Source organism: Mesoplodon bidens (genome assembly GCF_964165515.1).
Source record: "Mesoplodon bidens genome assembly, chromosome: 1".
NCBI lineage: Eukaryota > Metazoa > Chordata > Mammalia > Artiodactyla > Ziphiidae > Mesoplodon > Mesoplodon bidens.
In genome coordinates, this window is record NC_138176.1 from 203,486,343 (window position 1) to 203,499,091 (window position 12,749).

The 12,749-nt window shown below is 42.6% G+C and overlaps 2 protein-coding genes and 1 long non-coding RNA gene across 3 annotated transcripts; 1 reads left to right on the top strand and 2 right to left on the bottom strand.

The window, feature by feature from the left end:
- Nucleotides 1-533: 533 nt before the first annotated feature.
- PIGY (phosphatidylinositol glycan anchor biosynthesis class Y) lies at nucleotides 534-2,290 on the bottom strand (the record flags this gene model as incomplete). Its single annotated transcript, XM_081234928.1, has 1 exon — nucleotides 534-2,290. One exon carries the CDS (start codon nucleotides 2,288-2,290, stop codon nucleotides 2,075-2,077), a length of 216 nt encoding a protein of 71 aa, XP_081091054.1. The 3' UTR covers nucleotides 534-2,074.
- A 93-nt stretch (nucleotides 2,291-2,383) lies between these two features.
- Nucleotides 2,384-4,155, bottom strand: PYURF (PIGY upstream open reading frame; the record flags this gene model as incomplete). Its single annotated transcript, XM_081234914.1, has 2 exons — nucleotides 3,864-4,155; nucleotides 2,384-2,525 (listed from the first exon to the last, which is right to left on the bottom strand). Exons 1-2 carry the CDS (start codon nucleotides 4,064-4,066, stop codon nucleotides 2,384-2,386), a joined length of 345 nt encoding a protein of 114 aa, XP_081091040.1. The 5' UTR covers nucleotides 4,067-4,155.
- A 260-nt stretch (nucleotides 4,156-4,415) lies between these two features.
- On the top strand, nucleotides 4,416-12,011 carry LOC308618160. The gene is made up of 3 exons (XR_014015972.1): nucleotides 4,416-4,497; nucleotides 7,038-7,232; nucleotides 11,928-12,011. It is a non-coding gene; the product is annotated as an uncharacterized lncRNA (long non-coding RNA).
- The last annotated feature ends 738 nt before the right edge of the window (nucleotides 12,012-12,749 follow it).

The window sequence follows — 12,749 nt, forward strand, 5'->3', positions numbered from 1 at the left end:
CACTTAGAAAGCTGGTGGGAAGGAGTTTATTCACAAGGTGGCTAAAGATGGTCCCCGACAGGGATGCGGTGAGGACAGTAGGGAAGATAGTCTTGCTGAGAGGCTCTGGGGAGGCAGGAGGTCCCTGCCACTGTGGAGTCAGCTAATTATCGGGGAGGAAGAGCGGGGAGGAGTCCCAGTCAGTGAAAGAATCAGGCCGTGTATTTCTCACGGTGGGTTTACAGTGCGACAACGGTAGGTGGTGAGGTCATGATGTATGTGGCGTTCTGTAACGGGAAGCTGGTGCAGGAGTCCCCCGTAATGGACAGAAAGCAAGGATGATGTGCTTTTGAGGAACTCAGGAAAGGAACATGAGAAACTGTTGGAGAATTCCCAAGAGAGTGTGTCCTATCTCAGGGGGTCAATAGAAGTGGCATAACGTGGTAGACAAAATTCAGCAGGCTGAAGACCTACATTCCACTGTTGTCCGTGTCTCTGACTAGCATTTGACTCCAGCAAGTGACTTGGAACCACTGAGCCTTATACCAAACATACAGATACTCTTTTTCTGGGGGTTTTTTGGTAACAGCTTTATTGATATACAAGTCACACAGCATATAATTCAGCCATGTACATTGTACAACTCAATGGATTTAGTATAGTCACAGAATCGTGCAATCACTGCCACAGTTGATTTCAGAATACAGTGCTTATCAGCAAAATTCTTTCATTTACACGGACCATAATGAGATTTAGGGCAAATTAAAAAGAAAAATAATGCCATTTCAGGAAATGATGGGTACCTCTATTGTCTTCCATGTTATTTGTATATTGCCACAGAGGAGGGTTGGGTTTTTTTTTTTGCTGCATTGGGTCTTTATTGCTGCGCACTGGCCTTCTCTAGTTGCAGCGAGTGGGGGCTACTCTTCGTTGCAGTGCGCAGGCCTCTCATTGCGGAGCACGTGCTCTAGGCATGCGGGCTTCAGTAGTTGCAGCACGTGGGCTCAGTAGTTGTGGCACGCAGGCCCTAGAGTGGATGGGCTTCAGTAGTTGCGGCGCACGGGCTTAGTTGCCCTGCGGCATGTGGGATCTTCCAGGACCAGGTCTCGAACCCGTGTCCCCTGCATTGGCAGGCGGATTCTTAACCACTGTGCCACCAGGGAAGTCCTTGCCATAGTTTTTAAAACATGACTTGTACTACAGTATATACATTGAATTAATGCAACAGGAAACACATCCAACCTATAGGTCTCCTATGGCAGGAAAATATACTGAAATGTGCCTCAAAACGTAGCCCTCAACTCAACAGGACACAATCATCTATTTGCAAATCTTTCAACCCCACCTCTACCTCCAGAGGCACATACTTTCCTGGGAAATTATTCTCTTTTGGCTATCATGTGTCTCTCTAAATATTCTAAGTTAAAGATTTAGAATATTTTACATTTTCTCTTCCTTAGAATCACACTCTAGTGACCAAAAGGGATAAAAACCCCACAAAACTACAAATCGTTTTATGGAAAATGTCAGTATCTTATTTTCTTATTATTAATGTAAGCATGTGATGCCAAAGAAATGAAGGTAATTTTACAAACTCAGAATTTTGGCAAATCCATGAAGTTTCCATTTTATTACAGTTTTATACATTAGTTCAAATGCATTTCTCTACAGCTACTCCCAACAGAGCGCCTCTGGAATTATTTCAGTCATCCTTAACATGTGACTTTACCAGACTCTGAATGTAAAATAAGCATAGAAGATTTCAAATTAGTAACTTTTAATCATGAATGGGATAAGAAATAAAGTCATGAGATGATGGCTGGGGCTGTTAATTTCCAACAAGACACTTTGTTGAAATGTTTCTCCTGATACCTCAGGTATAAATGAGAACCTTCAAACAACAAGGGCAGAACCAGAGTACAGTAAAGAAGCCTCTGCAGCTTAAGCCTCCCCTAGTCCTAAACCTCTGACAGAAGCTAGGCAAAGCATCCTTCTTGCACATTAAGTGGGTGTCCAGTATTTCCATGTAGTTGAGCTTTCAGAGGCAGACACTCAAGCATATCATTAGGGATATACCATCTTGGCTCTGGTTGTATTAATTATGCCTGAAGAGTTTAATACCCATCCAAGTCCAAAGGTGGAAGAACACATAAACGGGTACGGTAATCGGCAAGAGCAGACTGTAAAAGCACAGGCTGGTTGTGCTAGTGCAGCCCTGTGGGAAGTTTTCTTCCACAGAGGCCGAGTATAACAGCCCTGCTAACGAGACCAACGGAATAAGGACAGTCAACACAGGAAGAGACAGAAACATTCTTCTCCACTTATTACCCGCCACTCTGACTTTTTAAAAGGTGGATGGTATTTAGAAAGTTTAGTTGTGTGTGTGGTCGTTTTTAAGTGTGATCTAATGCTGCTCCATTTCTTCTTGCTTCTTATTTTGATGTGTCATCCTAGCTGCCTGTGGAATCATATTAGGAATCCCATCAATAATCGGATAGGCTATTCCTAACTCTTCGTTAATCAATTCATTTGTCGATGCTTCATATCTGAGGGGGAGAAAGAAAAACAAAATGAATCGTGGAGAACAAAACGCTTGGAAGAGCTTGATGTTCAATAAACAGTAACATGTAGCCAGTTCTTAACATAAAAGTTAATCCCAGAAAAGCAGAATTAGACTGCTTTTCATTCTAAAAGCAGTACTAGATCATCGAACCACTTCTCTTAGAAAATGAGTCTCTTAATTGTTCCCATTTTAGTCCGTTTCTCTCATTTTCTTTTTCACTTTATTCCCAAGCCATGCCTCAGTTTTTTAAAATACCAGTCAGAAAAGATTTGCCCTTTTCATCCAAATCTTCCTTCATTACTTTTTTCAACCCCCAAACAACCCCCCTTCATTTACTACTGGAACAGACCCTAGAGGAAATGTCAACTTCTTCATTTTAGAATACATGCTTAATAGAGCAGCGTTATTGATCCATGTAAAGGAAACCACTGAAAAATCGAAACACAAGAGTTTGAGAGAAGAGTGCAGAAATGAGGAAACGTCGGAACGCAGCGTATCTGCAAGTGAGCTGTTTACACAATTAGCTAAAAGGGAGATCAAATGGTAATTTCAGGGTTTAAGAAAACTGAGTGAGTCATATGTTCGTTATGAGAAAAACCCTGAAAGAAATGAAAAAGATGAAGATAAAGATTACTAGCAATCTGCCACCCCAAGACTACCGCTGATGCCATTTCGGTGTTTCCTGGTGTCAGGGTTCCGAGTCAGCAGCCTGGAACGGTAGAGTGTTCACCCTAACGACTCTACGTTAAAGGTTAAGAAGGCCTTTACAAAAGCCAGCTAGTCAAGAACTGAAAGCCAAAAAAAGGCGGCACCCCCCGCTTACATGCTTAATAAGGCCGTACACGGCGTTTTCACAAGACTCTGGAGGCCACTGCATTTTTCATCGTCTTGGCTTAAAAATCGTAACGTCGTGGACTAGTCTTGAGTCCTACGAGCTCATAAACCCGGCTCTCCGTGAGAAACCCTTTGGGTCCTTGTAAGAAAATGCGCCATTGCTCAAGCCCCGCCCGCGGGCCTTCCGAACGATTCGACCCGCCCTGGGGTGCCTGGAAAAATGCATTTTTAAAAAGGTGCCCGGGCGATTCTAAGGCGCGGCCAGGGGAGAACCGACACGCGCTCTGGCCCGCGCCGGGGAGTCGGCGGTTCGGTTTGGGAGGCCCCAGGGAGCCGGCGGGCCCCGGGGCCAAGGAATGGCAACCAAGAACATGCCCGGAGTGACCTGCCAGGGCTGCTCGGCGGCGGTCCACGGCCATGCGGTGCACCCGCCCCCCTCCCCGCGACGGGAGGCCGCGACGGAAAACCCGCCGCAGGCGAACCTCACCGGAGCGGCTTCTTGGAGAGCGGGCACACCAGGAACTCCAGCAGCGCTGGGTCGAAGGCGCGGGGCGGTTCCCGCGTCCGCTCGCTCTGGTCTGGGGACGGCCGCGACACCGACGCGTGCACACACCTCTGGGCGACCGCGGGCGGCTGTGCGCGTATCCCCCGCAGCGCTGAGGCGAGCCGGCCGCAAACTCCGCGCGGCATGGCCTGACAGCCCGCAACCGGGCCCCTGCACGCCCGTGACCACCCGCGCCGCTGCAGGCGCTGCCCGGGAGTCCAGCCACAGCAGCCAAGCCCCGCCCCCCCGGTGCTCGGGAAACGCTGCCCCCGAGAGGTGGAGGCTAGCGCTTTGGTTCCGAGGACGCTCCGGACCCGACTGCTTTTGCCGCGACACCGCTCGGTAGTTGAGAGCGCGGCGTGCAGCCCGGGCTGCTTGCAGCTTCTCCTGCGCATTTGCAAGTTACAAACAAAACCGATGCTTAAGGTGGGGAGGGGCGCAGGGGGTCTTGAGTTTTCACCAGAGCTTATCGCAGGGTTGCCAGGAAGCCAGTGGACAACTTCAGAGTCACACAGTGTTACACTTGGACCTACGTGGTTATCACCAAAATGAGGTTTCCAACACACTGTCCTGTTGGGTATGTTAAAAACATTACTTTGTTTTATGTAAATCTTTACTATACCACAGTTCCTGTAGCATCGTTTAGACTTTTTTTTCTTCTCCTTTCACTTAAAAACATTTAAGGACCTGAAAAGAATGATTTAGTCCTCTTCACCTCTGAGATGTCCAGATTCTTACCCTGTGGGACTCATCGTGAACTCAATGGCGTAATAATAATAGCGCACCTAATTTGCTTTTATAAATGAGCTTGGAAACAGCAAGGACTCTCAATAACAGCGTCTATTAGTTAAATGAGTGATCCATTCAAGGATTTTTCGCCCCCGGTTTGCCTCTGACTCTCCAAGAAAATGATGCACGTTTTATCTCTTTCTTATAGTGTAGTAAATAAGTGCTTGGGCTCTGGGGTGCGTAGTTTACTAGTTCCATAACTCCAGCAAATGACCTAACTACTCAGTTTCCTTATCTGTGTAATAAGATTAATAATTGCACCTACCTCATGAAATTCCCTCCTGGGGATTAAAATGTGCTAATGCATACAAAGAGCATTTAGAAAAGTGCCTGAGACAAATTAATGCTCAGTTAATGTTATCTACTTTTATTTTCTCTATTCTTCCTAGTTCAGTATACTAGGAGATTCTTTGTTAGTCATCATTCTTTTCCCTTTGTTTTGCTAAATGTTGAACCTTTTCTCGCGTCATTGGTCTTTATCATTTCACACTTTGTGTTCCTTGGAGATAGGGATGGGAGTGAGGAATATAGAGGTACAAATACAAGATGATATATTCAAATTTCTCTTGCACTCAACAGTGTAAAAGTTTGTTTGTTCACTCTATTAAAAAAAATCCACTACATTATTTGATGCTTTTTGTTTACTAATGCTGAAAAGATTTCAGCATAGGCAGTTGTCAGGAATGTAGCCTCAAGAGGGCCTATTGTAAAGTTCCTACGTTACTTTCACATTATTTCCTACTAGGGCAGTAGTAGGAATTAATTTTTCAGGTGTAGTTAGTTGATACCTAGGGAAGGAGTGAACTGTAGGAAAGGTAAGTTTCAGCGAGGTATGGGGACACAGAGCTGAACTTCTGCTGGCACTGAGTGGGCCCAGGCCAGGCTGGGCAGGCCAGAACCTTGGACCCCTGTGGGGTAGGGCCAGACACCCATGCTTAAGACAAGCTTCATTAGCTTCATCTCACCTCACCTGGCTGATAGATGAGTATCAGCTGGGTTTTCTAACAAGTTATAAATAAATTAGTTTCAGTTTGCATCCACATAAAAGGTTTGAAGCAGATCAGTTTAATTTATATTAGTATTGGGGAAAAATGGAGACTAACAGCAAAATATGGAAAATATCTTCAAATTTATAACACCCCAATCAACATCCAAGTTTTAAGGAACATGTGAGTGTGTGAAGTATTAGTCCGAACCATATAAGCGTGAAGTTGCAAAATGTCCCTACACAGCCCTCGCTAATTAAGAAATCTAACTCATTTCTGCATGTGGTATACTAAGCTGAATGTAGGTGACAGGGCAGAATTGTAAGGTAGGCCTTTTTTGACTGTTGGCATGGCTGTGATCTTTCCCATCGCAGAGCTCTGGGCTCACACCATATTAGCTCTGTGACCTTGGGAAACTCTCTGCCTCAATCTTCCCAATGGTAAAATGGTATAATAATAGTACCTACCTTGTTAGAGTTGTTGAAGGGATTAAATCAAATAATACAAGTGAAGTGGTTAGCCTAGGGGCTGGCACAGAGTACACATTTAAAGAATGTTATCAGAGCAGCAAAATTCCTTATTGTGGTGAAGCTGTAGAAAACTCCGATGAAAAAGGAAAGCACAATGTACCACTGGAAATCTTAATTTTAAGTGACATGGAATTTTTAGAGTTTCCAATATGGATAATATTGAAACACAACTCTTGGGTTATTATACACATTAAGTGAGTTAGAAATCTCCAGGTAGGGGGAGGCTAGAATATATATTTTAATAAAGTCCCATGAATACCAAATTTGGGGCGTTGGAATTTGGGAAGCTCTGATTCAGAGAGAGAAATTAAAATCACTTTTCCACTAGATGGCGTCATCAAATATTTGAACTAACATTTATTCCTGCTTGTACTTTTCTTTCTGTGATTACAAAGATTTGCTTTTATTTTGCCAGTTGTTTCCTTAATTTGATGACATCTATTTTAGGAACAAAAGTCACAAAAATTTTATTAATAAATTAAAGTTGTGATGAGTTCCTTAAAATCAAGGGTCCAAAGGATAAATGCACAAAAAATATGAAAAAAATCACAAAAGAGAAAATACAGTTGATCAATAAACACATAAAAATATTCATCCTCCATAGTAAAGTAATGCAAATTTCAAACATCAAAGAAGTTTCCATTTCTCACCTATAAAAATTGTAAATATTTTAGAAGTGTAATTCTTAATATTTGCCATTCATTTATTAATGTATTGAATGCCCACTATGTGGCAGGAACTGTCTAGATTAGTCAGAGCTCTCCAGCAAAACAATTAATTGAGTGTGTATATGTATATATATCTGTATATAGGGTTTATTATGAGGAATTGGCTCACATGATTATGGAAGCTGAGAAGTCCTAAGATCTACTATCTGAAAGCTGGAGACCCAGGAAAGCCAGTGGTGAAGTCCAATCTGAATCCCCGAAGGCCTGAAGGCCAGAGTGCATGGTGTAAATCCCTGTCCAAGGGCAGGAGAAGACAGATGTCCCAGCTCAAGCAGTCAGGTAGGAAGCAAAAGGCATGAATTTCTCCTTCCTCCATTTCTTTGTTCTATTTAGACTTTCAGTGGATTGGATGATGCCTATCCACATTGTGGTGAGCTGTTTTACTGAGTCCACTGATTCAAATGCTAATCTCATCTGTCCCTCACAGACATACCCAGAAATAATGTTTAATCTGGGCACCCCTTGGCCCAGTCTAGTTGACACAAAAGGTTAACATCCCAGTATCCTAGCGGCTGGAGCTATCCTCTGGACACACCATTATACAGTGTTAAAAATAAAAACTCATCACAACAATACCAAAATTGTTATTACATATAATAAGTGAAAAAAAGCAGGACACAAATTTTATGCATGAGTACAATTATTTTTTAAACCAAAACTTAGGAATAGGAAAAAAAAAGAATAAAAACCAAATATTGCACAATTTCTCCATCACTTACGGCTGGGTAACAAAGTGAGTCACCATGTGAGAGATTCTGATTCCAGAGGATCTGAAATATTATCTTTTTTTTTAAATAAATTTATTTATTTATTTATTTTTGGCTGCATTGGGACTTCGTTGCTGCGTGAGGGCTTTCTCTAGTTGTGGCGAGCAGGGACTACTCTTCACTGCGGTGCGCGGGCTTCTCATTGTGGTGGCCTCTCTTCTTGCGGAGCACGGGCTCTAGGCACGGGCTCTAGGCATGTGGGCTTTAGTAGTTGCAGCACGCAGGCTCAGTAGTTGTGGTGCACAGGCTTAGTTGCTCCACGGCATGTGGGATCTTCCCGGACCAGGGCTTGAACCCATGTCCCCTGTGTTGGCAGGCAGATTCTTAACCACTGCACCACCAGGGAAGTCCCTGAAGTGTTATCTTTGATACACATAATAAAGGTAAAGAAATGGACATGCAATTTTTAATAATGGATACTTTGTTTCTTTCCATGTCCACTAAATAGATGTGTCCATTTAAAAAGTATTAGTTTGAAGGGGTGCTGCTTTGTCATACTACCCCAGGCACCAATGTCACTGGCTAGCCCTGCTGTACAGCGTGAGCTGTGGAGCTCTCTTTCCTTCTCATCAACCCTGCTTGGTCTAGGGCACCAGCACATCTCCCCTGTGGTATCCCAGTAGCCTCCAGCCTAATCTTCCTGCCTCCAGACTCATCCCTTCCATTCATTCCCCCCTATTGTTTTCCAGTGTGATTTTTCTGAAAATCAAATTTGCTCAGACCATTCCCTGGCAGAGATGATGAGCCATCAAGACTCTATAACTGTCAGATTTCAAATCTGATTACAAAAATGGCCAGGTTTGGAAAATTCCCTGGTGGTCCATTGGTTAGGACTCTGCGCTTCTGGGGCAGGGGGCACGGGTTCGATCCCTGGTCAGGGAACTAGGATCCTGCAAGCCATGTGGTGCGGCCGAAAAAAAAAAGGCCAGGTTTGATCTTCAGCTTAAAAATTCAGCATAATTAGGATGTGAACATACGAAATGAGGAATAGTATTTCTTTTTTTTTTTCTAAATTTTTATTGGAGTATAGTTGCTTTACAATGTTGTGTTAGTTTCTGCTGTACAGCAAAGTGAGTCAGCTATACATATACATATATCCCATCTTTTTTGGATTTCCTTCCCATTTAGGTCACCACAGAGCACTGAGTAGAGTTCTCTGAGCTATACAGTATGTTCTCATTAGTTATCTATTTTATACATAGTATCAATAGTGTATATATGTCAATCCCAATCTCCCAATTCATCCCACCCCCCCTTCCCCCTCGGCATCCATATGTTTGTTCTCCGTGTCTGTGTCTCTATTTCTGCTTTGCAAATAAGACCATCTATACCATTTTTCTAGATTCCACATATATGCGTTAATATACAGTATTTGTTTTTCTCTTTCTGACTTCACTCTGTATGACAGTCTCTAGGGCCATCCAAGTTTCTACAAATGATCCAATTTCGTTCCTTTTTATGGCTGAGTAATATTCCATTGTATATATGTACTACATCTTTATCCAAGGAATAGTATTTCTTGAAGAGACTCATCACCACTGTTTTGTTCTTTAAAATGTTCTATTTATACATATTTCAAAAATAAGAAGTCATTAAAACTATGTGTATCAGAAAGGAAGTGTCCAGATAAGCAACTCCCCATAATATTAATTTGTCTATTTAGAATAAAGGAAATCAAGGAGAAATGGTAGGAAGTTCTTTCCAACTTGGCTTTAAATAGGAATAGTAGTAGTACCTGTCTGTGCTGGCTACTTTGGCCCTCTCAACCGCCATTTCACCAGCCTATATGTGTGGAGAAGTTGGAAAGCTGAAAGTACATTTTCCAGACTCTCTTGCAGCTAGGGTTGTAGATATGCAGTAAGTTCTGCACACACATGAGATTTGAAAGGGAGACAGAAACAAGCTTCCTGCAGCAGGGAGAGCTGAGAAGCAGGTTCTGACAGACACAAGATTTGCATGGGTTGGATCTATGTTGCCCTCTGGACACATCTTCTCGAATATGAGGCAGCTGTGGCAGCAACAGCAGTGGTAGCAGCAGCAGCTTCCTGCCCAATGGATCACAGCTATGAGGGTATGACCTTAACACCAAAACTCCAGAGCAAGCCCCCTATTTCTGCTGTTCCAACTCTTCCAATGAATCTATAAGCATGTACTTCCCTATCTTAAATTCCTTTATACTAGAAATACCTAAAATAATTCATTTTTCCTATCCTGAGCCCTGAGTGATAAATTATCCTAGAGTGTTGATGAGAATAAAATATAAAAATACATGTAGGGCTTCCCTGGTGGTGCAGTGGTTGAGAGTCCGCCTGCTGATGCAGGGGACACGGGTTTGTGCCCTGGTCCGGGAAGATCCCACATGCCACGGAGTGGGTGGGCCCGTGAGCCATGGCCGCTGAGCCTGTGCGTCTGGAGCCTGTGCTCTGCAACGGGAGAGACCACAACAGTGAGAGGCCCGCGTACCGCAAAAAAAAAAAAAAAAAAAAAAAAAAAATATATATATATATATATATATATATATATATGAAAATCACTTAGAATAGTACCTGACAGTTTGTACTCAATACGTGCGAGTTATTTAAATTTTTATTAGGGAGATGAGTTCAGGCTGAAAAGAACAATCTTAGGCCCAAGGTTGAAAAGTATGGTTCGAAGGCCAAATAGAGCCCACCACCTGTTCTTATAAATAAAGTTTTATTGGAACACAGCCGCTATCATTTGTTTACATGCTGTCTGTGGCTGCTGTTATTCTTCAAGGTCACAGTTGCAACAGAAACTGAATAGACCACAAAGCCTACAATATTTACTATCTGACCCTTTACAGAAAAGATTTGCTTACCTCTGATCTGAACTATCAAAAAGAATGAGGGGGCTTCCCTGGTGGCGCAGTGGTTGGGAGTCTGCCTGCCGATACAGGGGACACGGGTTCGTGCCCCATTCTGGGAGGATTCCACATGCCGCGGAGCGGCTGGGCCCGTGAGCCATGGCCGCTGAGCCTGCACATCCGGAGCCTGTGCTCCGCAACGGGAGAGGCCCCAGCAGTGAGAGGCCCGCGTACCACAAAAAAAAAAAAAAAAAGAAAAGAAAAGAAAAGAATGAGGAGTACAAGGACTGGGGGGCATTCATGAAAACAGTCATCCCCTTGATACAGAGTTGTCATTTTGGGGGAAAATAGTTTGGGAAGTTTTCCTTCTGCAAGGGTTCAAAGTAGAGCATTGAAGAGTGGGGGAAGATACTGATTATACGTGCAAAACTCTGATTTTATCAGTAAAATTGGAGGGTTAAAAGGAGGCAAAACCAGTGTCACCTGAGGCCTCAGCAAGTAATTTGGTAGTGCTCACAGTACGACCCCTGCCATTTCCCAAGGTTTTCCTCTGGATCATGCAGCCCAGCTTGGAAAGTGACCACGTGAGAAGCAGGGTAATAAAAGTCTATGTTACCTCTTTCACACCCAGCCGGTTGTGAGTTCTTACAGTTTGTTTCTTCATAAATACTCTGGCATTCACCCACTTTCATCTTCATAGTCACTGTTCTAATCTAGGCCTCAGTAAATTTAAAACTGTGGTTAACTGAATATAGTTCTAAATTCCTTGTTTTTAAATTTTTTCTCGTTTACAATTCCAATTTGAAAAGTTTCTCCTTTTCTTTCTCATTGGCAACTTTGCCAAAAATTTCACAAAAAGAAAAATTATTTATGCTTGATTTATATTTATTATTTTTCAAAAGGCTCATTAACACATCATAGTCACCCAAAGTCCATAGTTTACCTTAGGGTTCACTCTTGGTGTTGTACAGTCTATGGATTTGGACAAATGTATAATGGCATGTAACCACCATTATGGTATCATATGGAGTATTTTTACTGCCCAAAAATTCCTCTATGCTCCACCTACTTCTGTTTGATTTTAAAGTTCTGTGTGTTTTCAGTTTTAACTAAGTTTCTTAGCTTTTATCTCTTTTCTTTTTTTACTCCTTTTCTCTCTCTTTCTACATCCCTCCCGCCTCCCTCCCCCTCCCCACACTTCTTTCTTCCTCACTTCCTTCCTGCTGCTGGATAAATATGATCCATATAATCTGACAGTGCTTTTCAAACTTGAATGTTCATATGAGTCACATGGGAATGGGAATCTTGTTAAAATGCAAATTCTAATTCAGTATGACTGAGATCATACTGAATAGGCAGCTTGTAATCCTCATTTCTTAAAAGCTTCCAGGTGATGCTGCTGAGTTTCAGACCACACTTTGAGTAGCAAGACTCTAGAACAGTGATTCTCAAACAGATGATTTTGGCCTCCAGGGGACACTTGGCAATGTTGTGGAGACATCTTTGACTGTTACAGCTGGGGTTGTGCTACTGGGTGGAGGCCAGGGATGCTGCTAAACATCTTACTATGCACAGGACAGCCCTCAGAACAAAGAATGATCTTGCCCCAAAGGTCAACAGTGCCAAGGCTGAGAACCCTGCTCTAGAATGATCTTAAAATTTGTAAATACCCGATGTGTATCTTCTATGACTCTAACAGGTGTTTTTGAATTTTGGGGTTGGGGGTTGGTGGGATAAAGCTTTCCAGGTTGCTCCCAGTGAGGCCTGGTAGGTTCCCTCTTCTTAGCCACATCCTGTGACTGAAAGGGTTTCTTACATAATATCAGGAAGAATTTTTTCTTTCAAAAGTCTACTAGCCCTCTGGTCGTATCTCCTTCCAATTTATTAAGGGAAAATTATGAATGGAATTTTTCATGACATTAGCATGATTTTAAAAAGGCCCACAATCCAAAAAGGATAAAAAAAATATTAAGGCAGCAAGTTTATAGGCTTGAAATGTGTGATCTTATATGGCTTTTGTGTTATCCATATTTAGGCTAGTACTTTATTGGGTTTTAGAAAAGAACTGAAGCGATTCCCAAAATGATAATCAATAGATGTTTTACTCTGTATATGTTTCCAATGAATCTTCAGATTGTATCAATCAAATAGTCCGAGGTGTAAAAGAAAATGAACCTTAAAAGAAGCCTTTCGCTGTATTTAGAT